At 39.1% G+C, this 26,820-nt stretch overlaps 2 protein-coding genes and 1 pseudogene across 2 annotated transcripts; 1 reads left to right on the forward strand and 2 right to left on the reverse strand.

Moving 5' to 3' along the window:
* Window positions 1-6,121: 6,121 nt before the first annotated feature.
* Window positions 6,122-17,288, reverse strand: ccni (cyclin I). Its single transcript, XM_087790981.1, has 9 exons — window positions 17,086-17,288; window positions 15,771-15,930; window positions 11,281-11,415; window positions 10,060-10,134; window positions 9,776-9,916; window positions 9,048-9,176; window positions 8,401-8,502; window positions 8,006-8,338; window positions 6,122-7,154 (listed from the first exon to the last, which is right to left on the reverse strand). The coding sequence occupies exons 2-9, from the start codon at window positions 15,882-15,884 to the stop codon at window positions 6,942-6,944; spliced, it is 1,242 nt and encodes a 413-aa protein (XP_087647107.1). The 5' UTR covers window positions 15,885-15,930; window positions 17,086-17,288; the 3' UTR covers window positions 6,122-6,941.
* On the reverse strand, window positions 17,251-19,331 carry LOC148079433 (uncharacterized; annotated as a pseudogene).
* A 1,666-nt stretch (window positions 19,332-20,997) lies between these two features.
* On the forward strand, window positions 20,998-25,519 carry ccng2 (cyclin G2). The gene is made up of 8 exons (XM_087791005.1): window positions 20,998-21,110; window positions 22,167-22,297; window positions 22,387-22,524; window positions 22,596-22,846; window positions 23,158-23,236; window positions 23,310-23,408; window positions 23,657-23,853; window positions 24,534-25,519. Exons 2-8 carry the CDS (start codon window positions 22,193-22,195, stop codon window positions 24,664-24,666), a joined length of 1,002 nt encoding a protein of 333 aa, XP_087647131.1. The 5' UTR covers window positions 20,998-21,110; window positions 22,167-22,192; the 3' UTR covers window positions 24,667-25,519.
* Window positions 25,520-26,820: the final 1,301 nt, after the last annotated feature.

Here is a 26,820-nt window from a genome sequence, read left to right on the forward strand (position 1 = left end):
CTCTGCTAAAAAAATAATTTAACATAACATTTTTCACAGTCACAGCACCTGAAGAAGAGCCTTTCAGATATTTACAAGACACATATATAATTTCCTTTTTTGTAAATAAATATATGGATTAAATTAACAATAAGAAAAACCTTAAATCCTTAAGAATAAAGTTCAAAACTACTCACGTCTTATTTTCCAAACCTCGCTGTCGTTGACTCGGTCGAGCAGACGTTAAATAAAGTTTTTCGGAATAGATTTGAAACGTGTTTTTAATGTGGTGAAAATGGTTCATAATGGCCTTGAATTCATAAGCGAAAGATGTTTTTCCTCGACGGCGTGAGAAGACGCACATTTGCAACATTTTTTTGGACTCTTTGTTAAAAAGCTACACCAGTTGATGGAAAAGACAGTAAAGCAAACAGCAGGAGCTAATAAAGGCGTCCGTGATGAAGGGATGACGCTGAAGGACGATGGCCGAGGGACAAGGCTGATGTGTCGGAGACCAACATTTGTGCCATTAAAGTGTAGAAGTGTGCGTTTTATCTGTGTTGGCTGTTAAGTGTGCGAGCGTGATGGAGGCTCAGAGCGTCACTGTTTCTGTTTGTTCCCTTAAAGATTCATAAGCAGCACATCCACATGAATCTTTCACCGAGGAAATGATTGCCGTAAACATGAAGTGCCATCTCTGCCACTGAGCGCTGAAATATTCATGCTTTTTAAGTCATAAATTATGACACGGCACTCTCTCACTGTGGGGGGGCGAGTGTGTGTGTGTGTGTGTGTGTGTGTGTGTGTGAGGGGGGGGGGGGGCACTTCCTGCTAATCAGCTTCTTCTTCCTGTGACCGACAAACATGTCCGCACAACATCCAGGAATTGTCCGTCCAGCAGGACAAGACAGTCCGATGGACTTAAGCTACTTTAAATCAAGGTTTTCTATTGACATGAACTTTAAAAAGTGGATCCACGCGTTTGAGAGATTATAAGACGTTTCCCGAGCTCTCCAGGATCAAATAAAACGTGTGAAAATGTATTTTAAATGATCAAAACTGTTAAAGGAATCGTTGTGAAGTACCTGACCTGTGTTTCGCTGTCATTTGAAATAAAGTTTTGACACTTTTATCGTGATTTTTATCAAAGGAAAGTCCAAAAAGTCCAACTGAGAATTAGCAGCTAACGTATTTATTCAAAATTCAGTTGTGTTTTTTTGGTCGGATTTTCTTAAATATCATTGTTAAAATCATGCATTTAATAATATTCAAAGTTTTATTAATTTCCACTTATTTTAAACAGTATTGTAAACTTAAAGAAATTAATTAGTGACTTCTGTACGTGCTAGCCTAGCTAGTTGATAGCAATGCTAGCTGCATTGAGTTACAAAAATAATCTGCCACCGCTCTTTGTATGTTGGTAGTTTAGTGTTTTTGAATCGAAATATCTCATTAAAAAACAAACCTATTAAGTCGAAAAAGTCCTGAAAACTATCAATTAGCATAATGATGTAAAATGTTGTAAGCTTAGCTAGTTGATAGCGATGCTAGCTGCAGTCATTCTTGGGTAAAGTTTACAACCTTCTGAAACAGGTTTTTGTTTGAGGTTTTTTACGTTAGTCTCTCTTTAAATAACAAAACCCAATTTTTTGTAGAATTACTTTGTGAGAAAAACATCCGTCATGTCTTGAACTAAGTGTAACACAAAATGAGAGCTGCATCAAAATAATAATAATACTTATGATAACAGGAGTTTATGCCTGAGATTGGAAAATATCACGTTCTTACATAATGTAAATGTCTTAAAAACTTCTTTAATTCGATTTTAATAAGCAAAATTAAAGATAGATAATTAAAAAGACAAATAGGATGAAAAAACATACAAGTTGATTCTAATGATAATAATGCTAAAAATGCTAAAAACTAAAGGTTAACCCAGCTCTCACTCTCACCCCGGGTAGCTGGGACATGCTTCTTGCCATTATCTGATAATGTTAGAAAGGACAACAACTAAACAATAATTAAGTCAAAACGACTCCGTTTTTAGGTTTGACTTTTTGATTTGATTGACATGTTCATGTATTTGTGAAAAAGTGAATTAAGAAGTGAATAAAAAATCATAAAAATCAAGTTAAGATTGACTGGATGTCTTTTGTCTCCGGTGTATATTTTTTTAAACTCCATCCGTAGCCGACGCTCCACCAAATGTGTTTTTTAATTCCGGGGAGCGCGGATCCTGTGCCAGGTCCTGATTTGTGTGTGTTCCTGGCTGTCCTCGGGGCCTCACCTCCGGGCGAGCCGATCCTCTTACAGTAATAGCGTTGCCTAATCTCAGAGGCGTATCACAGGCGGCTCAGAGCGCTCGCCGCTAACAGGTTCACACAAATGGGATCTAGTCAAACAGCCACTGTAAATATGGAGAGCATTATCTCGCGCTGCCTGGAGGCCTGCGATGTGGAACCGATGCAGATTTGACTGAGAGAGACTGAGCGATAGCAGCCAAAAAAGAGATCATTTAACATGCTGTTAGCGGTGTTACAGCAATTATGGGATGTACGGCCCAATCCGAGGAACGCTAACTTTTTCCAGACCTACATTGAAGCAGGTTGAAATCTTCACGTCGAGGATATATGATCAAAGTTTTCGCTTTGGTTCTGAGGTTCTGAACCGAGCTTAGGTTTCATCTCGTTGGCGAACAATGACATTTTTAGTGTTTAAATAATGATTAATTTCAATTATATTTATTCAGTCATGATATTACTTTAAAAGAAAACGATCAATACCTCCCGAAAAATATTGTACAACATAGATCAATACAGGAAGATTTTTAAAATAATGAAATAAATTAACCTTATGAGGGAACACCCGAGCCCTGACCAAGGATACACTTGAATATTGGAAGGTTTTCTGCCACAATATCGATATTCAACACATCTGTATCCATTTTTAAAAGTATTTCAAATTTTAATGGTATATATCTAGTTATTACGGTTTATATGTCAATAAAGTGTGTGTAAAATAAAACAATATTATTTTCAAAATGTATCAACTAACGTACACATATGTACGGATTGCAATTGTGTTGCAGTTGAACTTCCGGCAGCTGGGTGGCAGCAGTCGTTACGTCCTCCACAGCTAAAGGACACGACAAAATCACTGAGGACAAGAGGATACAGTCGGCTCCAGCAGCTTTAAATTACATATTTTTGGTTTCAAAACCAATGAAATCATCTACGACTTCGTCAAGAGTCATGTGGTCTGTAAATTCTGCAACACCAGAGTCAAGTACTCGACAATACTACAAATATATTATATATATCCCGGCAATGACTGAGGACGAGAGGATACAGTGACTCCAGCAGCTTTTAAAGCTGATGTTTGGACATATTTTGGTTTCAAAACAAATGAAATCATTCACAAATTCGTCAAGAGTCATGTGGTCTGTGAATTCTTCAGTTAATATTACAAATATATCCGACAGTATCACGATATATCGTATCGTTGTGACACGTGTCGCCAGATTCCTGCCAAAAGTCCCACTCGATAGAACCCCCTTTTAACCAGGAGTCGGGGTGTGACCTGACACAAGTAATGATGACAAGTCCTCAACGAAGCGACTAGATGGTTGCGAGTGAATCGAGTGAAGCATCAGGGCACAAAGAAAGAAAGACGAATCGATATGGCAACCAGCGAGAGGAGGAGAAGCAGGTGTGAAGCCAGCTGAGAGGTAGAGGGTGACGAGGGGGGAGGGAGGGAGGATTCTCACCGAAGAAAGGAACCCATGAGGAGAAGCCATACTATGAAACAACATGTAATGACACTCACTTTAGAACGTCTCCATTTTCTTTTTTGTCTCAAAGCAAACGCATCCAAGCAGATCAAGTTCCTTTGAACCACTAAACGGATCCATGCACACCCTCTAAATATGATGCACATTAATGTATAATGTACATTAATATATATATATATATATATATATATAAAATATTAATATAATTAATATCATAACCAAGACTCATGTCATGTGTCGACACAGTTGAAGTTGAACCAAAGTGCAATCGTTTCTTCAGATGGAATGATTAAGAAAATTAAGCACGAAAATTACCACAAGAACTATTGTTATATATATATATATATATATATATATGAAAGAAAATCTAATTTTTATAACGCATAAATTCTGTATTTCCCTCGAGGACATTGTCGTGTTTAAGACATTCTTTGACACGTTGTCTAAAAAGATTTTATTTAGAGAGAGAAATGCGCGCACAGGAATGCGGTGAGAAAAGCGGGCCTGCAGCGGCACCTAGTGGCTACAATGAGAAGTCAGAGTATTTCATTTAATTTATTTATTTATTTAAAAAGCAAAGAAAGAGAAGATACGTGTAGGAGATTGTTTTAACGTAAAAGGTAATTCAAATAAGACGTATATTGTGTTTAACCATCAAGTAACGGATGAAAAAAATATAAAAGTAAATTTTAAAAAAGCAACATCTATAACAAACACCAGAGCGCCATCTACTGGCTTTTGTCATTTTTACAGATGAATCTAGCTCCATGAAGAGAGAAGCCTTTGGTAACAACAATCCATCTAGATCTAGATCAGAGGTGTTTGTTCCAATCAAGGACACATTTTGACCAATCAGGAGTCTTAGGAGTGTAATCAGTTGATTGACAGTCTGGTGTTGCTCGTCTTAGCTGAAACCTCATTGGTTAAAATGTACATGCTCGATCCGTTGGAACAAAAACCTGCACCCACTGCGGCCCTTGAGGACCGAGTTCGCCCACCTCTGATCTAAATGACTAAAAAACAAACAAGCATCATTGATCGGTTCAGACGGTGATTTGGACTAAATCTCTTTCTCAGTTCAGTGAAGATGAAGCTTCATGAAGATTTATGCTCAGAACCCAGGAGTTTTGAAGTCTTGGCTTGAAAATAAAAATAGGTTTCATTAAAAATAACTACTCGAAAATAACTGCAGAACTAGAAAAAATCTAGTGGGCTCTGAAAATGATGCTTCATGAGGCTTCATCACTGATTAAAATGTAAAGTCTGGTCGATCATAACTGTAGCACTAGAAATAATTAAACCACCTGTCGAGATGTAAACAATTGTGAAGGGCAGATGAAGTTCTGAAGTTTGTGGTATACCTTGTGGTCATCTCTGGGTCAAAGTGACCCGAAGGCCAGAAAAAAAATGTTAGTGGTATATCTTGTGTTGTCTCTGGGTCAAGGTGACCCGAAGGCCTGGAAACAAATGTTTGTGGTATACCTTGTTGTCATCTCTGGGTCAAAGTGACCCGAAGGCCAGAAAACAAATGTTAGTGGTATATCTTGTGTTGTCTCTGGGTCAAGGTGACCCGAAGGCCTGGAAACAAATGTTTGTGGTATACCTTGTTGTCATCTCTGGGTCAAAGTGACCCGAAGGCCAGAAAAAAAATGTTAGTGGTATATCTTGTGTTGTCTCTGGGTCAAGGTGACCCGAAGGCCTGGAAACAAATGTTTGTGGTATACCTTGTTGTTATCTCTGGGTCAAAGTGACCCGAAGGCCAGAAAAAAAATGTTAGTGGTATATCTTGTGTTGTCTCTGGGTCAAGGTGACCCGAAGGCCTGGAAACAAATGTTTGTGGTATACCTTGTCACCACTGGGTCAAAGTGACCCGAAGGCTTCGAAAGAAATGCGTTTGTGGTACACCTTGTGTTGTCTCTGGGTCAAAGTGACCGAAGACCTGGAAACAAATGTGTTTGTGGCATATCTTGTGGTTTCTATGGGTCAAAGTGACCCGAAGGCCAGAACACAAATGTTTGTGGTATACCTTGTGTTGTCTCTGGGTCAAGGTGAACCAAACGCCTGGAAATAAATGTGTTTGTTGTATACCTTGTGGTGTTCTGGGTCAAAGTGACCCAAAGGCCAGAAACCAAATGTTTGTGGTATACCTTGTGTTGTCTCTGGATCAAAGTGACCTGAAGGCCTGAAAACAAATGTGTTTGTGGTATCCCTTGTGTTGTCTCGGGTCAAGGTGATTGACCTCCTGGCATATGGAGTGGTGACAAAATTAAGATACCTGGAATTCCCTTCCCTTATACAGATTTCTTGACTGATCACATGCAGCTGCAGTGGATAAAAACACCAAACACATAGTGAGAGTTGAAGTCTCGACTTTTATTGGTTCGTCTCGTGTTGAGTTCAGTGACCCCTGGAGCGACCCCCAGCAGCTCCCGCAGCCAAAGCAGCAGAGCATTTTAGAAGTAGACGAAGAAAACAGAGCATTGAGAGTAAGATATTGTCAATACACCGACACGACCAGGATTGGTTTTCAGACGCTAAGACCGTTTTATGTTGTCATGGCGTCACAAGATTAGTACGACTCCGGTTGAGTATCAAGTTCTCACCGAGGTATCTAGAATTAAAACTGTTTAAAACACAAGTCAAAAATGTATTAGTTGTTTGTAAACTCAACAAATCCAGTGGGACATACTAGTAAAGATTTTTTTTTTGTATTTCTTTGATGCAAGAAGCTACATTTTGTTATGACATCAATGTCAACGTGCAGAAAAGGTGGACGGCTTCTAAGCTACATGAGAACAAGTTCAAGAGAACGACGTAGATAATGACAAACAAAAGAGGACTAACTTTTTTTTTTTTCATTTTTCTACTTAAAGAATTTAATAAATAAAGTTTTTAGCAACATGTTTTTAGGATTTTTCTTGTTTAACTTTTTTTTGTAGCTCTGTTGGCTGCAGGAGACGGTGGCGGACGATCCGGTCGTACCTTCACCACACACCTGACCCGCTGAAATCATCCACCGTCATGAGCTGCCTGACTTTATTTTTCCTGTGCAATTGGAATCACTGACCTGTGTTTACATCAAGACTTGATCAAACTGGGGTTGAGAGGTGAATGAATTCAGCGTTCGGGTGCTTTTTGAAGAGGAGGTGTTGGTTTTCTTTTTGTTTGGTCTCTAGGAGACGCTAGCTGGTCGCAGAGGCGGACAGGGAGACGAGCCGGCATCCTGCTGGGACAGGACGCCGCCGGCGTCGCCTCCTTCTCCTGCGATGGCCCCATTCGGTGCTTCTGGCCCCTCGCGGACGGTGATGTTGTATGTTGAGCTGACGTCTTCGTTGTACAGCCGCTTGATGCAGTCGAAGAAGTCTTCCACCTCCATCTCCTCCACCTGACCACGGACACACAGCTGTCATGATGTGGAATGAAGAGCAACTCTGTGCATATGGATCAGGGATCCTACAGCTTATAGAAGTTTAATATTTTGAATTAAATGTAAGACCAACTTGACAATAAAGCAAATTTGAAAATTAAAGAAAAATACGAGTAATAGGGTAAGTGTAGGGAGCATTTTTATTTTATTTATTTTATATTAAATAAGCAAGCCGTTTATTCAACTGAAGACGTTTTTATTTGTTCAGGCTTTTCCTTGATTTTCTGGAAATCCTGTTGTGTTATCAGTGTTATCTTGATCTTAAAAGTATATACTTTATTGAATATTGTTTTGATTGTTTAAGCGCTTTGTGACCCTGGTCTGGAAAAACGCTCTATAAATAACTTACTTACTTTAAACAATGCCTACACAACATAAGCTGTTTCCCGTATATTATAAGTTTGACAGCAAATTCTATATATTACATTGGATAATATCTTATTTAAATTGTGTGTTCAATACTTTTAACATTTTGATTCAAGACATTTTAAAACCAATCATTTTTTATTCATGAATTGAAGGCCTTTTAAGACTTTTTATGCATCAGTTGTTCCCTGTTTGTCGACATGTTTTCACTCGTTATAAGTAGATGAAGCTTCATGTAACATCTTATTTTCAGAGCAACTTATTTCGGCGCTTTTGTCTTAAAAATAATGAGGGTTTTGTTGCAAAGAAGTTGCTCTAAACCAAATAATGTACATCAAACATTTTTGTTGCCTAAAAAAATAAGGAGGAATCCTCATGAAGCTTCATCAACACATCACTGCTTTTCATGAACTAAAATCCGTGAGAGATGGTGGAAACAGTACCTTGCGCTTGGTGGAGGCTTTGCAGCGCAGCGAGACCTTCTGCAGGTGGTTGGGATGCCTGTGCTGCTGTGGTGGAGAGAGAAGAGCCGGGAGACTGATCTGACAACTCTGGGGGCCCTCGGCGCCGACACATGTCTGTGGCTGGTCTGTGGTGGCAGAGATGGCGGCTTCGCTCCGGAGAGACTCCATGGAGGCGATGATGGTCCCTTCCTGGACCGGACGCTGCAGTTGGTGCTGGTAGATGTAGACGGCGTTCGGGGGCAGAGAAGCTCTCGGCATGGACAGACTACAAGCTACAAGCTCTCGACTGTGAATCAGCTCAGCTGTGTCGATCTGAGAGACAAAGACCGTTGATGAAGACGATGACATTGTTGAAACGGTCACCGGTGTATTACCTGAGATTTCCTTAGAAGCTTGATGGTGAGAGCCAACCAGTCAGGACAGCGGGACTCCAGGTCCAGAGTGATGAGGGCCAACGCCAGCATGGATCCTCTCAGCTGCGACAAGAGATGAATAGAATCATTACTGGGTATCGAGGCCAGTTTACAAAATTCATTAGATTTGGATTTACAAGGTTGTGGATCAAAACATTACGATTAATAAAAATGCCTCAACAGTGTTACGATTTACTTGATTTTTTTATTGTGCAAACTTTAAACTGTATCCATAACCAAAACCCTTAAAGGGTTAACATGGACTTCTAGTTCTACAACAATATAACTGTAATAGTTCAACATTACTATACAACTTAAGTCCTGTGACTTGTGTCTAGGAGTCACAGGTTATATCGACTCTTTCTACCGACTTTATTTACATTAAAACGTCATGTTTCTCACATTAATACGCAACATAATGTCGTCTGGTTCAAGCGGTTTGAAGCCTTTGTTTTCGACAACCAAGTACAGACATAAAAGTTTGCAAACAGAAGTTGCGAAGACCCTGTTGTGCAGACTTGTAATCTTCAACCTATAACTCAAGCTCTACCGATTGATGTTGTCATAGCTCAGCACTAACCATTAGACAGGAAACATGCTTGAGTTACCTGTGTGAGCGTGTTGTCAGCCATACAATGGTAGAGACGACGTGTGAGGAGGGCGAGGTGCTGAGAGCGGTTCATTCCCAAAGCAGAGTCCAGATGTCCGGAAGGACAAGACAAGACCATTGCGTGGTACTGTGGAAATATTTTAGAAAAGCAATCATTCTACAGCTAATATTCTTCTGCGTAACGTTGATAAAGTACCAAGATAGTGAGTCAAGTTCAATTCAACAAATTCAATATGCTGGCGCGGTCTTAGGTTCTTCTGCCACTAGATGTCCCTGTTGGACTGAAATAATTGTTTTCTAGACTGGTCTGGGGAACATGAAAGTATCGTGAGGTCAGACTAAAAAGTAAAGAACTGATAATGTCTCTGATACATTACTGATAAAGTTTCTGACAGATAAGATAGGATTTTATTTTTGTGTTTTTTATTCCTCAAAATAAATGTGAAAATGAATTTAAAAGAGTTTCTTTATATGGTTTATATTGTAATAAAATGTATAGAAAAATAAACAAGGATATCAAAACTGAAAATATAGTTTTCTATTCATCAGTTTTAATTTTTTAAGTTTTCACTAGTATTAAAGTTTTGCTAGTCTCTCATTTATTTAAGCTCGACGAAATGTAATTTCCCATCTCTGCTTCAAGACCCACTGAGCGCCTCTGATGTGTATCGTTTATAAGTTTCTAAACTTGGCTAATGTTCCTCTTTCAAGAGTGTTTATACGTACGATTTGCAGGAAGTCCAGCGGCGTGGATGTGTGCAGATCCCAGTCGAGTTTGTCAAGGATGATCCTTTCCATCCTCAAGATCTCCGATGGTGAACAGCCACAGCCGCTGGAGTCCGCCAGCGTCTTCAGAGACGGAACACACTGAGCAGACAAATACACCTTTTGTTAGATCACCTCCGGTGTCAACTTAAACATTGTCTTTGTGGTGTAGATGGAAATCAGTTTATAGTGTATTTAACATCTGATCCTGCTTTACTGTAGAGAATATACTTGACAATGTTCACCTCATCCTCCTCACAAGTCTTCGCAGCGAGGAAGAAGCAGGCGATGGCGATGCAGCGCAGGTACTTTGGACGGGCCTGGAGGAAAAATAAATCCATCAAATAAATAAATAAGACTTTTCTCTGACAAAGTAGCGGCCTCGTAAATATAGCAATACAGAAAGTAAAATAGAAGACGTACAACTTCTTGTACCATTTGTACACAATTTGTTCTGCATGACTTTTACCCTTTAACCCTTGTGTTGTCTCTGGGTCAAGATGAACGACCTCCGCGGGTTCCATAAATACATACGCAGTAATGGAGGTCTTTGACCTTGACCCAAGGGTTAAGCGTTAATTGAAGTTTAAGAAAAACACCTGATGAAAGTGGTAGCACTATTTGGAAGGATGACTTACAGGGCCCCAAGTTCTTACCTTAAATGAACTTGGGATTATATTTCTTCTATAAAAAGCATCACGTATGTTCATATATGCTGTGACCAAGGATGGTATTGTGGAATGCACTGCAGTACGGGTCGGAGTGTTGAGCGGTGGAAGGAACATAAAGCAAAACAAATTAACTAAACTATTGCTATTACTTATTGGAACTTTTGCAGTATTAATTCCATTATTATCATTACAATTATAATAACTTATTCGACTTGTGAACTACTTCAATGAGTAGAGAAAATGTTTTGAGCCAGTAGAATAAGAATTTAAAACAGGTGAACTTGACAAACTGTCTTTGGAACAGACGTGCAACCGTTACATTTTTTGACCCTTCATGGCAGAAGTTTAAAAATACCAAAGAAACTACAAACTTGTCTAACTCTCATGAATGAAAAGTCACAAAACCTCTACACACACAAAGTGTTATCAGGGGACAAACACATCCCGTTCTTGATAATCCAGGAACAGTTTCTACTATGACTGTGCAACTGAGCAGGACACAGTGCCCGGTCACTCCCTGTTCATTCTTGCAGAACAATGACGACTCAGTCAGCTGTTAGTCGAGCAATAAACACAACAACCACATTCTTTCATACTCCCAGCTTTCAGGTTCGAGGTTGTATTATTAAATAGTTCCTTGAATGATCACTTATCTTACCGTCCAAAACAAAATGATAGGATTTGAATCAAACTTAAAAGACACAAATAGCTCAATAGCTACAGTATGTAATATCCTCTGAGCACTGTATCGACACCTAAAAACATGTTTTTGTGAATAATACTTCAAGAACTAACCTTGATGGAAGCAAGGAAGCGGTCCAGGATGCTGACAGCTAACACCAGAGTCTCTGGGTAGAGCAGCAGTCGTCCATGGAGCTCCGTCAGCCAGCGCACTGCTTCATCCCGCTGGGCCGGGGAGACGTCTGTATCCTGGAGAATAGAGGCGTTATAGTCTATATAAATATATAAATTGATACGGCAATACTATTTCCATCATACTGTATTGATATTCAACAGCACGGAATCGATTAAAATATGGCAGCAGTGATTACATCCTTCACAGCTAAAGGAGCAACGAAATACAGCGAGATCCCGGCGATGACTGAGGACGAGAGGATACAGTCGACTCCAGCAGATTTTAAAGCTGATGTTTGGATGTATTTTGGTTTAAAAACAAATGAAAACAGTTACAACTTTGTTAAGAGTCATGTGGTCTGTAAATTCTGCAACACCAGAGTCAAGTACTCGACAATACTACAAATATATCCTTGTTACTACAGGTTCGCAATAACTCACACAATACCGTATCTTTGTCCCTGTATCTTAATGCGTATCATATCGCCATTTACTTGTCAATACAAACCCTAACTTGAAGAGAGCAAAAAAACAAAAAAGGTTATCCATAAAATTCTTTCCATGTTTTATGACTATTAAGGTGAACTAAATTATGTATTAAATGAAATGTAAACTCACTAAACCAATTCCGAACCAGTTCATAAAAAATAAGAGTCGACAAACATTGACCGTCAACGGCTCTACTTCAGGGAAACATTCATGCCTTGCAGACGCAGACAGAGACAGGAGTGGATCTGATCCTCTCACATACTTGCTGGAAGGACGAGTGGAATCTCACTGACAAATGTCCACTAATGAGAGGAACAGCTGAATACAAAAGGGAAAAAAGGTGTGGTAAGATATTCTTGGAATTCCATTTGTTTACCTCGTAAGAATTGGCAGAAGTTGATTTCCAGCAGTCAAATGATTATGTGAACAAACCTGCTGTGTTTGGTTTGTGGCTTTTCTTTTCTCCAGGTTATGTAATACTTTATACTGCAGCATCGATTATGAACCCTGAAGGTTTATAGTTACAGGGTTTATTCTTTATTCATTTCGAAACAATCCCTAAAACAATTATACAAATGTTAAGTGTTTCAGCGGATCATTTAGATCACCAGACCTGGTTATAAACCTGAGCTGGGTTTCACTTTTCCTTTACAGACGGCGTGGGCGGCTACAGGAGAGACCGAGTAAACAAACAAAAACAACTGTTTCTACAAATGTGTGACTGACCTTTACCAACCAAATGACCAGAAACTTAACTTTCAGTTCATATCGAGGCCTGAGCAGTCGTTCTACCCGGTCGTTCAACTTACGCGTTGGTAAAGCAACCAGCTTGTATGTCTAAAAAAAGGTCAAAGGTCACAGTTTGGAAGGCCACCTTTTCCAAATGAACTGCAATTTGAAGCCCTCGGCCCAGTCAAGCCTAAAAACAACTGTTCCACTTTCTGATGGTTCTTAAACTGGACACAAATCAGCAAAGGATTATTATTTATTTATTTATTATTATTATTATGCATTACTGCGACATAAGCAAAATGTTCTTTGTTTGAATTCCAGAATAAGTAAATGAATCTTATGATTTATCATTGAAGCCCATTGTTTCAATGACTGCAATAAGACAAGTGCTTGTGTTGAATTAAGGGATACATTTATAGACGTCATTCCCTCGTTTCCCAGCCAGACGACTGTCTACACAAGTTCTGCTCAAGTTAATTCCCATTACGAGTGTTGCATAATGTCATTTGAACTGTGAAGAGTCTTGAGATGAATCTGTTTTGAATTGGCACTTTGAATAAAATGGAAAAGTAAAGTTAATTCTCGATTCTTTACTGAACTTTGACCCTTGTTAAGGGTAAAGTAGTAGCTTATGGTTCATTTATTTAAGTCCAAAGCCTCAGTCAGTTGGTTATTCATTTCGCTTGTAAGTGTATCTTGTTTTGTACACGTCTCTACACGAGCTTGTATTTAGGAGCGGTCATGATTTCTCTGGATCTTACAATAGTTCACGCCATTCATCCCAGGCTGAGAAATGAAAGAGCCGGTGAAAAATCAATCCTCACATGATCATTTCCCTCAACACAAATCATTAAAAAACTGTTACTGTAAACATTAACGTCCACTTTTAGGAACACATCAAAGGTATATGTTTACACAACAGTCGACACCCACCGCCTCATTGACCTCAGGCGACATAGTGCCGACTCTGCTAAATCCACTTATATCTGTCCATGACTTTAAACAGAAGTAATAGACCAGTTAAGGTCAAGATTTCTGAGTCAAACACAAAATTAACAGATTAACAGCAGTATTTGATGCAACCTCTCAGTTAGAAATATAGTCTCCACTTTAAATCAATTAAGTTTTATCCATTTTTTTTAAATGCAACTGCTGGAGCCATGACTCAAACTGGGTTGAGGCGTTTAGAATTCTCTTGGATTAAAGGACAATAGTTGGCGGAGGATAAACGACTGGGTATGTCGTACACTCATACTATGTAAAATTGATTCTTTTCATTGAGGTGATCAACATGATGGATTAAAAAGGCTTTGAATCTGGGGTTGGTATAATTTCCTTGTTGTTTAGTCAGGGTTCTGGAATTCCCTTCTGTCACAGTCGAAACTAAAAGTATCTGAATCAAAATTCCCCTGATAAAGTCCAACGCAGGTTCAGATCTTTACCCTCGCATATCGCTGGAGAAGCCGTAACAGCTGAGATTATATCTCGGTCAAGGGTGTTATTTGAAGGATTACAACTTTAGATGTTTTCTTTAAAGATGATTGAGGTTTCACTTTGTTGTGTCAATAAGAAAAAACCCAAGTATTAAATGTGTTGTTAATGATAATATAACTGATGTCAGTATCAATTCAACAATAAAGTGATAAGAGTGTCGTTGTTTGGAAAGCACTACACAAAAACAACTTGTCAAGGGGTATTAGATAAAGAATGGGGATAATGTGACAAAAACAAGTGAGATCATGTGAGGACATGCCCTGTGGCACGTCACCAGGAAGAAACCAACGGAGTCATGAGTCCATGTTATCTTTGTTTTATTATGCGACCTCATGTTAACAATGCCAACTCCTTGTCAATTGGTAACTTAAAAGGACATTAAACACTAATCAACAGCGAGTTTTCCTGGTATTAAAAACAAATAAAAATACATAATTGACATACAGCGGTTTAACATTTAGCAAGACCACCTTAAAGGTTGCTGGCTTTTGGCAAACCTTTCTTTGTGGATATTGTTTCATCTCCCTATGCTTGTGTGGGTTTACTCCTGGCACTCCAGCCTTCTCCCAAAGTCCAAAAACATACAGGATTAGATCGAGAAATTGTATGTAGGAGTGTGTTTGTGTATTTTTAATGATATCCATTAACACTTTTTAAAATTAGAAGTTCTATCCTCAATCATCTACTACTGGACTATACGTGTATTTTCTTCAACCTAAACTCCTAAACTCAAATGCGATTGACGTCTTCATGTCAACTTAGCTTAAATCCTCTGTGAGAACTTCCTGCTGCAGCTAAGCAACCTACATTGAGACTCTGACCTGGTAAAACAAACATTAATAGGTGTTGTGTTTCAAGGAGGGAAAGCTCGATTTTCAAGTTTTAATAGTGGCATGTAAACAAAAAAGCGGTTCAACTGTCAACATTGGGGTCGTTAAAAACAAAAGTGAAAATCTTTGTATTAAACAGGGATGTGTAGTAGTGCTGTCGCATTATACTTATCTCGCAATACAATATATTCATCTTACGATACAATTAAATATCTAAATATATTTCGAAGCGCTTTTAAATGATTTTAAGGGGACCCTGAATTTTAGAGACAAATTGATTGTTCCACACTTGGTTGAATTTACAGAACCAAAATCCAAATTATGTCCAGATATCATCTTTAAAAGCTACTGGAGTCGACTGTATCCTCTCGTCCTCAGTCATCACTGGGATCCAGCGCGATTTTATTGTTCCTTTAGCTATGGAGTTTAATTGCAACACCAAACTGGACAAGCGCATATAATATTTGCATTTTCATTGCAACTAAACATTTTATATACACTTTATTGAAACATAAACCATAAAATAAATATAATAAACACTGAAATATGATTGGAAAGACCCCCACGGATTTCTCTTTTTTTTTTTAAATATATATATATATATATATATATATATAATTTCTCCACCAGGGATCAATAAAGTATCTAATTCAATAAATTATTTTGAATGATACGGTACCTTGAAAAAAAGTGGCGATATATACAAGTGTATCAATTTTTTCCTCACACCCCTAATATGTAGTATGTTTAATTATCACCATCAAGATTATACCCCCCACTCCAAATCAATCATAGTCGATGGTTACTCCTCTATAGTCTCTTCTTTCGTTCTGTTCATCACAGTTTTAAGACGAACATCAACTTAAAAAATGAGGGGCCACTTACCAGTGTGGAAGGCTTCTTTGGCGCATATGCCTTCCACATGGTGGCTTCCCTAGAAGCTGCCTTTTCTAGAAGAAAAGACAGCTTCTGGGGTCCCCAGGGTTCGGTCCACTTCATGGTGTCCTACCCTGATCGAGCCTACCTCGCCACTGGATACAGCTACCTGCAGAGTACACAACAGATACAAGGGTTACAGAAACACTATTATTCATGAAATCATTTGAATTTAACTTAAATTGAAAAACAACTATAAATAGAGGGAGTAGTTATTGTTTACGGTTTCCCTCAATAGCATTTGTTAATATAGGACATGAATTCATCATATATTGTCTTTTTCATCTTCTATTAAAAAAAAGGATTTTGGACGATTGCTCAGGTTTCTATTTAACTATGGCTATTACTGAAATACTAGCATGTTTTTCTTTGTGTGTGTGACCTGGTTGTGTCTGCAACTTCCAAGACACATTTATTTTTGTTCGTTCCTTGCATTGAGGACATTAATGCAAAGTTACGAATCCTTATTGAATCGATAGAATTTCCATTATCTTCTAACTCTCACAAATCTTCACAAACTAAGATATTTGTTTATTATTTAAAAAAAAGGATTCAGGCAGAATATTTGGGATATTAAATCGAAGGGAAAATTGAAGTTTCCAATTATATAATATACATAAAACACATGACTTGGACAGATAGTCTTTCCTGAAGTCATGTTCCAATGATGTCAACGAGTTATAAGTCACGACCAGCTGGTGAAAGAAATACAATAAAATAAAATACTCAGGAGGACAACAAAGACTTTGCTACTCGGGAGAAGATGACCTAACAAACCTGAAAAGAATACATTTAATCTTGAATACATTTCTCACAAGGTTGCAATATTTTCAACTGGAATAGAATCATAGCTTGTGACGTAATAATTTAAGATACAATAACACAAACATACACCTCGAGGTTCTGCTCAGCTATTGTGAATGTATTGTTTAAAACAGATTCCACAACAGGTTCGAAACCATCAAATCCATTTTTTAGTTCCATTCAATTTCAACTTTCATTTTAATCGTCTTCTATCTAACACAGGTGCGCTTCATGCGTTCACCGAATATGTTACATTTAAAGCAATAGGAAAGCATTAAACCGAAGCCAGGACACACAGTTAAAATGATATTTGAGCATTTTCAGTTTACATTTAGTGTCTACGTTTCCTCTTTGTTTGCCTGGCATCGTGTTTCTACGCTTTAAATCGCTCGTACGGTGACAGAAGTGTTTCTAAATGGCTGAGACATGTAAGCTAGCAAGTAGCCCCGAGCCGTCGTACCTCCCCTGCGAAGCGGAGAAAACCACAGATGGATTTCATCCGGTCCACTCGGTCTTAGGATGATAAAAAGGGGTGTTGGGGTCCGCTCTTTCGTTTAGTCGTCCATCTTGGTTGGGTTGGTGGCAAATTATAAAAATAAAAGAACGGAATATAGACGACGAACGTCTACTTCCGCAGAGTGGACTGAGGGGGGGAGGAGAGCGAAGGACGTAAGCTCCGCCCACGCCAGGAGCAGCGGAAAGACGAACCGAACACCTCGTAAGATACGTTATAAAATAACTTTATTTTAGTGAACAATTTAGACTGGTGTTTTATTAAAAACAATTAAAAACACTTGAATTTTTATAAATATGTATTTTAACCCGTTATCAAATAATTATAGTGAATCATTGTTTTTATTTAATAAATTTTTCAGATTAACATTGCCAAAATAACGTGAATACACTTCAAACTATACAGTTTACACAAGTTTTAATAAACTAGTCACTTTATACAATGTCAATTTTACAGTATATATATATATTCGTCCATTGCCTTACCTTAGGGTTCTCAAACTCAACTGGTAGGGGGGGGGTCAGAGGCCGCAAATGGCCCTCTAAGTTTGAGACCACCTTCCTTAGACATGCCTGAAATGAACTCCACCCCAAAGGTGACTCTCGTGATGTGCTGTTTAAAGCCGTCATTTCCATAAAAAAGAAATCACTCACGACCCATTCATATCGAAAGCAAGGACAATAAGGGTTTTTATTATCCCAATACATTATGCCAAACAAGGCAAAGTGGCAACAAAACGTCTTCACTAAAACAAAGTAGGAGAATCATAAACTGTGTCATCAATGTTGTATCGTACAATAATGTCAAGATATATACAAGGATGACCTATAAGTGCAGGTGAGTGTAACCAGCAGACCAACTTTCTCAGTTCCAGGCTGTTGCTCCTAAGCTTTGGAACGATCTTCGTCTCTCTGTGTTTGAGAAACATCTTAAGACATTTTTATTTGTTCAGGCTTTTCCTTGATTTTCTGGAACTCCTGTGTTTGTCTCGGTGTTTTCTTGACCCTTTAAGTATATATTTTATTCAGTATTGTTTTAATTGTTTAAGTGCTTTATGACCCTGGTCTGGAAAAGCGCTCTAAATATAAATTACTTACCTTCAGTTGGAATGAACAACATATTTAATAAAAAACAAGTCCACGCAACAAATACAAAAGAGAAAACCAGAGTCCAAAATCTCTAAATGAACCCAATTTAAAACATCTATCAAACCAGGGAAATAAACTGGAAACAACAGGGAACCTGGAAACAGAATATAAAACATGGAGGTCAAAACAATAATAATAATAATATATTTTATCCTCCGTCTGTGGAGCCCTGAGGTGGTCCAGAAGGGTATCTCACAGACGAGGAGCAGCAGCTTGGAAAGCTCTGTCCCCCATGGTCTTGAGCCATGTACTGGGTCCTGGGTGGTGGCCTGACCGGGTCCTGGCTGAGGTGTGAGGAGGTCAGTGAGGTATGTGGGGGCATCACAGTGGTGGGTTTGCAGGAGGACCTTATATTCAATGTGGGTGGAGATGGGGAGCCAGTGAAGGGAGTAGAGGATGGGGGTGATGTGCTCGTACTTCCACACCCTCATCAGGACCCTGGCAGTGCTGTTCTGAACATACTGGAGCTTTTGGAGGCTCCTGCAAGAGATCCCAACCAGGAGTGCATTACAGAAATCCAACCCGGAGGAGACAAAGGCATGGACTAGCTTCTCTGCAGCTGGAAGGGAGAGGAAGGGACGGAGTTTTGAGATATTACGGAGGTTAAAGAAGGAGTTTCTACAGATGTGGGTGACATGGTTGTTGTGGTTGGTAACAGAGGGAGAGAAGGGGAATGTGGCGTCCGAAAAAGTAAGACTGAGTTTATGGGGGAGGACCGAAGTTGTTGAGGAGTACTGGTTTGGATGGCTTCTGTTTTTGAGCCATACAGCTGCAGGAAGTTTTGACTGATCCATGTGTTTATCTCCTCCGGCCAGGAGCTGAGACGAGCAACAGTGGCAGATGGGGGGCCCAGAGGGGGGGGGGGGGGCGACGACCTTGAGATAGAGTTGTGTGTCGTCAGCATAGCAGTGAAAGTTGGTTTAATGCCTGCTGACGACACACCCGAGGGGGAGCATGTAGATGGTGAAGAAGGTTGGACCGAGCACGGAGCCCTGGGGAACCCCACAGCTGACAGTAAAACATAATCCAAAGATGTACTTGCATTTCCACACTGATGTAATATGGTTTGTGAAATGATTCCTCTTACCTCTCGTTCCAACAGCACTCTCGGATGGTGGGAAGCTTGGGGACGCTACAGTGAAAAGATCTAAAGAAATCTAAAAAACTAGAGCTTTTATATATATATATATACAGTATATATATATAATATATATATATATATATATATATTTTTTTTTTTCAAAATGTCCAAAAATAATGTATATTTTGACACAGGTTGTTTGGAGGTGGTTTCATTTCTTTATTATTTAATCTAAAACAAAGTTGCTTCTATCAAAAACGTGAAAAAATGTTTATAATGTATGTGTTAATTCTTCTTCGTCTATTACCTTTAGCTGAACATGCCTAAAAAACAACTCCAAATGTTACTCTTGTATGTATGATGTGCTGATGTGTTGCCGTCATTCTAGAACCAAGAAACTCATTTTGATCCATTCATTTCGAAAGTGAAAGAAGAATTAAAACTTTAACTACCCCAAATACTTGTAAACAACGCAAAGTGAAAATAAAACCTTTGCACTTACCAACAGAGCAACAGAACAATAACCATTAACTTTGTATATCATCACTGTTTTATAACAGCATTATACACTTATAAAAGATTAAAAACAAAACAACTTTTGAGCAGGAGGTGTCCTGTGAAGGTCATTACATACAGTATATGACTATGAAACAGGAAACAATACAACTAGAGAAATTAAGCCGGCCATTTTGTTTTAAATAAAGTTTTTTTTTCTTCCAGAGGACCAGATACACTGACCCCAAGATTGATAAGGGGTAAAGCTGTACAAATATCTTACATTTTAAATTACTGTCACATTCAAGATACCACCTTATTTTTAATCAAAAGTTGGAAAACTCTTGCATTTTCATGTAACTGTACTTCTTCTTCTTATTTTTTAAACTAATGTTGCAATTTTAGAGATTTTTGTATTTCAAAATAACCTGTTTATGACCCACAAATGATGTATTTTCTGTCAGAGACTGTACGGATGTAGTTTTATTTCCTTATTATTCAATCAAAACAAAATCTGCTTCAGTCAAAAGAACATTCTCTTAATAAAAAAGAAAAATATTCAGTAAAAATTTCATAATTTTCAATAAAAAAGTTTCACTCATAATATAACTTATTACCGGTAGTTATTACATGCAATTTCACTGTAGTTGATGATCGGGAAGCACCTTGAATTCAGGTAAACAATTAAGATCTGTTTTTATTGCGTCAGTTCCTTCATTTTTTAAGTTGCGTGAGCTCAGTGACACAGGGTTAGTTCTGCTTTTGTCTGCCGTGAAAAACGGTGCCTAAAGGGCAATACCTAATACGAATGACGTCAGCGCCTCCAGCCAATCATATCGTCTCATTTTGGGCGGTCTATTTGAACCTGTCAACCTCCGGCGCTGCTATTGGTCAATTAAAACATCAATCCGAAAACCACAGTTTATTAGGACTGAACTAAACAAGGCGCTTTTTTTAGATCTACCCCCTTATTTGACATTAAATATTAAAAATTAACAGTTAAATATATGACGAATTGATGTTTTTATGATAGTTTTGTCAATTTTCCGACGAACGAGCGACTCAAGTGAGGCTGCGGATCTCGGCTGGACGCCTGTGATTGGCCACTGGTGCGTGACGTCAATGCAGGGGCGTGTGCGTATGAACGTCAACAAAAGAGAGAAAAGAGAAAGAAGCCCAGAGAGAACGAAGGGATCCGTCCTGGTGTAGAAACAAGCGATATGTGGATTTAAACCGGACAAGAACAGGTACTTTTTATACCTTTCTTTTACTGACCAGACTTATTACTTTACATTTATGGTAACATTTTAATACACTGGTTTTGAATTAGAACGCTTGATCTTGTTCAATAAAAAAAAAAAATGGGGATATATGTTTTCGCCTGTGATTTACCTTAAAAACTCAAATAATCGACAAATATTAGCACAACATTAACATTATATATTTCATAAAAGTGTTTGTTTAAACGTAAAAATGAAGGACGATTCTTTTCTTTTGTATCGATGTTTCTTATGTACCAGGAAATAATCCTTTTTATTTTTGTGTGTATCCTTATAATCGTTGTAAAATAAGTCAGTAAATTAAGGATGGTTTTGTTTTTAAATGATTTATTTAAAACAAAAATGACAGCTTGTTTGTTTCCTTGGTTTCTGTCAAAGACAAGCCCCCCCTTGACCTGTTTTTATACAGTAATAACAGTAGGACATGCATTTTTCGTTTAATACACTAAGAAATCACTGTTTATTCATTAAAAACCTTTCGGTAAATAATGTTTTATTTCGTGTTCGATCGTGTTTGCATGAATTATTTAAGATGTTGTAGTAGAAAACAGCCCCTCCCCCGCTCTGCTTCAGAGGATTTAAAAAAAAGCTAGTTAGCTGCGGTTGTTAGCCACCTAGCTAGCTAGCTAGAAGCTTAACAAAAAAAACACAGTTTCCTCGTCGACTAGGTTATATATTTCGCCACATTCGGTTATTTATTGACGGCTTTAACCTTGGGGAAGGCTTGTTGTTTTCGTTGAAGTCACGTAGAAGGCGTCTACCCTCAGAAACCCGACACCGTAGCCCAGCTGAGAAGGGGGCGGTGCAGTGAGACCCTGCTAGTGCCGAGTGCAAATGTAGGCCAGGAATGTCGTCTACATAGCTTGAGCTGGACAAGAAGACTTGTTTATTTATACCAGGGTTCAACAGATTGTATAACTGTATTTGATACGTCGCGTAATATTTAATGATTGATGATAACCTAATTATTAGGGTATTAAAAAATGTGTTTTTTAGTGAACAATTACCATGTTTTCTTTGCAGTAATACAAGTCAAAGTGCCAGCAGAAATGGATGCCTATAAGCTGATGAAGGAGTTGAGGCAAAATTACGACCAGGAGGTCCATTACCTCCCGAAGGAAACGGGGCTCAGCCTCATCGAGTCGTCGAGCCAGGTAAGAGTGATGAAAGCATTTTTAATTTAAAGTTGTGTGTGCGTGTGTGTGTGTGTGCGACAAGCTTGTAACAATAATTTCCGTTTCAGGATGAAAGCCGCATATCTGCCAAATGCAGGGACGCCAAAGTGGAGGATCTGTGGAGCCTCAACAGCTTTTTCGGATACACCACACAGACCTTCGTTCTGGCCGTCAACCTCTTGGACAGATTCCTGGCCATGATGCGGGTAAATACTGCTTCCCGGTTAGCACTGAAAACACAAAGTATATCGATGACTGAATCTTCTTTCGCCTCCAGATCCAGCCAAAGCACCTGTCCTGCGTCAGCCTCAGCTGCCTTCACATGGCCGCCAAAGAGACGGAGGAGGAGTGCGACCTCAGGCCCACCGACGAGCTCATCCGGATCGGCCAGTGTCGCTTCACCGTGTCCGACCTCTCCCGCATGGAGAAGATCATCGCGGACAAGCTCGACTACAAGTCCAAAGCCGTCACTGCCTTAACCTTCCTGCACCTGTACGATCGCATCGCGCAGACGCACGCCACAGAGAGGTGAGGGTTAAAGTACAGTGAGCACAGTTTAATAACTTCGTCGACGGGTCGCGCCAAGTAGCGCCATGGCAACCATGTCCATAATAAACATGTTGAGGCCAGCTGACTTCGCTGATATGATTTGTTGACTGCCACTGGCAGCAGACTACTGTCCTTACATAACGCGGTCCCAGAGATAACCTCGCCCTGCTGCCCCCTTTTACAGCCCCCCCCCCCTCCCGCCCCCCTTCTCCAGACGCAACCATCACCGTCACTGTTGATATGGGTTTGAATTCCTGATGTTGACTGGCGCTCGGTTTTTGTTTCAACAGGAAGAAGACTCTGAATCTTGAGAAGCTGGAGGCTCAGCTAAAGGCCTGCCTGTGCCGCATCTCCTTCTCCAAAGCAAAGGTAATAGTTAAAAAAAAATCTGTTTATCTCATCTTGAAGACTAACATTCTGTATTTTCGTCCCGTTTATCCAGCCGTCCATTCTCGCCCTGTCTCTCCTGAGACAAGAGATCCAAACCATCCAGTCCGAGGACATGTTGGAGATCGCCTATAACATCCAGAGACACTTGAAGGTAAAGACTTCTTGATCGCTTTTTCTGAAATCCACCTTTTTAATTAAATAAATAGTCATTTCCAAACTCAGTTTTCCTTCCCTTCAACCAGGAAGTTAAAGCATAAATGAAATGTTGTTTCCTGTTCACCACAAAAATGGATGCGACTTAACCTTCAGTTACAAACTTATTATCTATAGTGGAAATTCTTTGTGTTTATGGATCATAACGCATCATTTAAACCACAGTATTTTCTGTTCTGATTACAGATCTCTGACGGCGAGCTGCTGCTGTGGAGCGAGCGTGTCGCTCGCTGTCTGCTGGACTACGCTTCCCCGGAGTGCAACAAGCCCAACCACAAGAGATTGCAGTGGATCGTGTCCAGACGAACTGCCCAGAACCTGCACAGCTGCCACCGTAGCGTCCCCGAGCTTCCCACCATCCCGGAGTGCTGTTGGAACGAGAGGTGAGAGGAATCATTTCACGAAACCGTGTTACATCAGTTTGGAAATGCCAGTCGTAGCTCGCGATTCAGAAGTCGTCGTCATGAAGGTTGGTAGCAGACCCGCCTCCTGACGTATAGACGGTCACCGCTCACGCCCCACTGACACACAAGTTTCCGTGATGTCAGAGTAGTCGCTTGTTACAACAGCTTGTCGAGGTGTGTGTTGAAATGTGAAGTCAGCTGTTTAAACGTTAACTTCCCTCCACTGACGTGTCTGACTCAGTGTTACATCAGTTATCTGGAACACAGTGTCTGACGACTGTCTGATACGTTTAATGTGTCATTGAACTGACGGAGAAATGTGACGTTAAAACCTCGCCTATATTAATAGTTCAACTGTAGGTAAAAGTTAACAAATTAATATGAAGATTATACTCATACTTGTCATTTGTTACCAAAAACAAGAATAAGAAAAAGGAAACTGTCAAGTGTGATAGATGACAACACTAAAGTAATTATTAAAATTAAACATTAAAGAGATTAACTCACCTCTACAGACAGGTACAAACCAACACAATGGTTAAAACATTCCAAACATACAAGCTTTGAAATGCAGTTTTGTTGGTTAGATAATTGCTGGACCAGTTCAATCTGTCAACGTGAACATGAATCTAAAACCGTCTTTCTTCCGTGTCTTCCAGTGAGGACTCGTCAGAAGACGGCATGAGCTCCGGCGAAGAGTCTCTCAGCAGCTCGTTGGGCAGCGACGCCGAAGGCCATTTCTTCCCCGAGCACCTAAGACGCCAAAAACACCGCCATCATTTCTGCATCTGATGCTGCAAAACGCCATCGTGCCTGAGCTCCCCGAGACCTTCCTCGCCTGTTTATCTATCTTGAATCAACCCCCCCGGTTAAGGGCGGGCACAGAGGAGCAAACTCTTTTCTTTTATCCCTTTTATCTAGATGACTGCATGTTCATAGTCACATTCCAGAAGAGCAGCTCGAATCGAAACGCTGCCGAGTGTCAGAGCACAAACCATTGGATCGTACGGTGCTTTTTCAAAAAAGATGTTCGACTGTTATTAAGCTGATCTGTTGATCTACCAAGAGAAGGTTTACTCGTGTACAGAAGGTGAGAGCAGCAGGATTTCCAAGCATCCTCTATGGTGAACTCGTACCTCTGTCCATCGCCGGTGTGAAAACCGAGCTGCTCTCACCTTCTGTACTCATATTTAATTTGCACAGTTTGGTTTTTTTAGTGTTATGGGTCAGACGGGAGTCGATGTTTGTGTTGAAGCATGGCAGAAGAACGAGATGACCCACATTTAGCGTCAATATATGACGGGTGCTTGTGGACATGTTTGTGAGTGTGTGTGTGTGTGTGTGTGTGTGTGTGTGTGGTACTGGTATAAATTCAAGTTGCCAATTTCTAGGATGTAGTGTGTGCGTACGTGTTTTACAAATGTCCAGAGAATGTTGACGGGAGCAAAAGAAAAAAAATGACCAAGTGTCAAAAAAAAGTTTAAAATTGTAAAAAAAACATGTTTATAAAAAGAATGTAAAATGTAAATGATGTACAAAAAAAAACAAAAAACACTGTGAATAGTTCTTGTAGATATTGAGTTATTTATTCTTGATGTTAACTATACTGAAAAAAAAACATTAAAAAGTTTTATTTTTTATTTAATTTTTGTGTGTTTCTTCCTTTAACAAACTTTGAAACGTCTTCACTTCCGAGATGAAAAGTCACGTGATTGGTCGGAGGGAGTGTTGGCGGTGTTTCCCCGGGACAAGTGTCATTTGACAAGTGTCATTTGACAAGTGTTCATTATCCCCTCAAGTGTCGACTCACACCCATCAGTTGACCATAACTAAGTAAATACGTCCTAATTTGAAGACCAAACAACCAATATTAACATAACCTTGTTTAACCAGACAAACCAATCGATATAGACATTTGACTTAACCAGAATCAGAACTCTTTGGCCATAATTATTAAGGACCATCTTTAATAAAGATACATTTTTCAATTGTTCTTATGATCCTTCTAGTTTAATCTTGCCTAGTTATACCAGGAAGAAAAAAAATAACAAGAGATCATTCAATAAGATCCTGGTGAGATTTTTTGAGAAAAAGAAAATGTAAAACAAAAAGTCCAAGAGATAATTCAAGAAGGAAAGTTCAAACACAATACACATATTTAGATATAAACTCTTTATCAGAGTAAAAACAGGGGTTTTGTGTTTAAAAACAAGTGCAAATTGGCGTTTTTAATTGTCTATCAAACACTATATATTGCCCCAAACTGCAGTGGATGGGTAAGGTGTAGGAATTCTCCAGTTAGGCCATGAGAGCCGATCACATACAGTAAACTAGCTGTACATTTGATTTAGTTACGATGAGTGCTACTGGCTACATGATCTGGGAAACAAAAGAACTATGAAATGGCATCAATTAAGACAAACTCTTAATGAGAAACAACCAAGAAGCCTGAGCAGGCACAACGCAAACAACTATTCAATCCTAAAGACAACTGAGTAACACTGTCAATAACACAATCTTTAACAGATTGAAAGTATAACGGCTCCCAACAGGCTAAACGGTAACCTTAAATAAAATAGGCAATTTATCTCACGGAAGCCAAAGTTAAATAATTTCCTTTAATAAAGGATAGTTACATGCAGGTTCAATTTCATAAGTTAATAATTAAATAAAATACCAAGAGTATAGCTTATTGTTTAGTGAACAAACTAAATATGAAAGACATAACAACCAAACGTTTACCTTTTTTTTAATATATAAAAAGGAAATAGTAGCATGGGTCTGTTAAAAACAAACTAGCATATTTTCTACTTAAAAAGCATCAATATGATATTTAAAGAGCTTGAAAGGGAAACAGACATGTTGATGAGTTTTGCTATTAGATTATTTTATTTTAAATAAATTTTAGATCCAGTAACATGTACCTGGTGTCTTTAACCAAAGAAA

The sequence above is a fragment of the Callionymus lyra genome, chromosome 5 (genome assembly GCF_982586985.1).
Source record: "Callionymus lyra chromosome 5, fCalLyr1.hap1.1, whole genome shotgun sequence".
NCBI lineage: Eukaryota > Metazoa > Chordata > Actinopteri > Syngnathiformes > Callionymidae > Callionymus > Callionymus lyra.

Bases quoted from the DNA above. Each gene is read 5' to 3' on its own strand.
- ccni (XM_087790981.1), bottom strand. From the start codon at position 15,884: ATGAAGTGGACCGAACCCTGGGGACCCCAGAAGCTGTCTTTTCTTCTA. The intron at 10,135-11,280 runs GTTAGTTCTTGA...TTTTTCCTCCAG, and splicing joins GCTTCCTTGCTTCCATCAAG to GCCCGTCCAAAGTACCTGCG. The intron at 7,155-8,005 runs GTACTGTTTCCA...GTCCGTGGTCAG, and splicing joins AAGCCTCCACCAAGCGCAAG to GTGGAGGAGATGGAGGTGGA.
- ccng2 (XM_087791005.1), top strand. From the start codon at position 22,193: ATGGATGCCTATAAGCTGATGAAGGAGTTGAGGCAAAATTACGACCAG. The intron at 22,847-23,157 runs GTGAGGGTTAAA...TTGTTTCAACAG, and splicing joins CAGACGCACGCCACAGAGAG to GAAGAAGACTCTGAATCTTG. The intron at 23,854-24,533 runs GTGAGAGGAATC...CGTGTCTTCCAG, and splicing joins GAGTGCTGTTGGAACGAGAG to TGAGGACTCGTCAGAAGACG.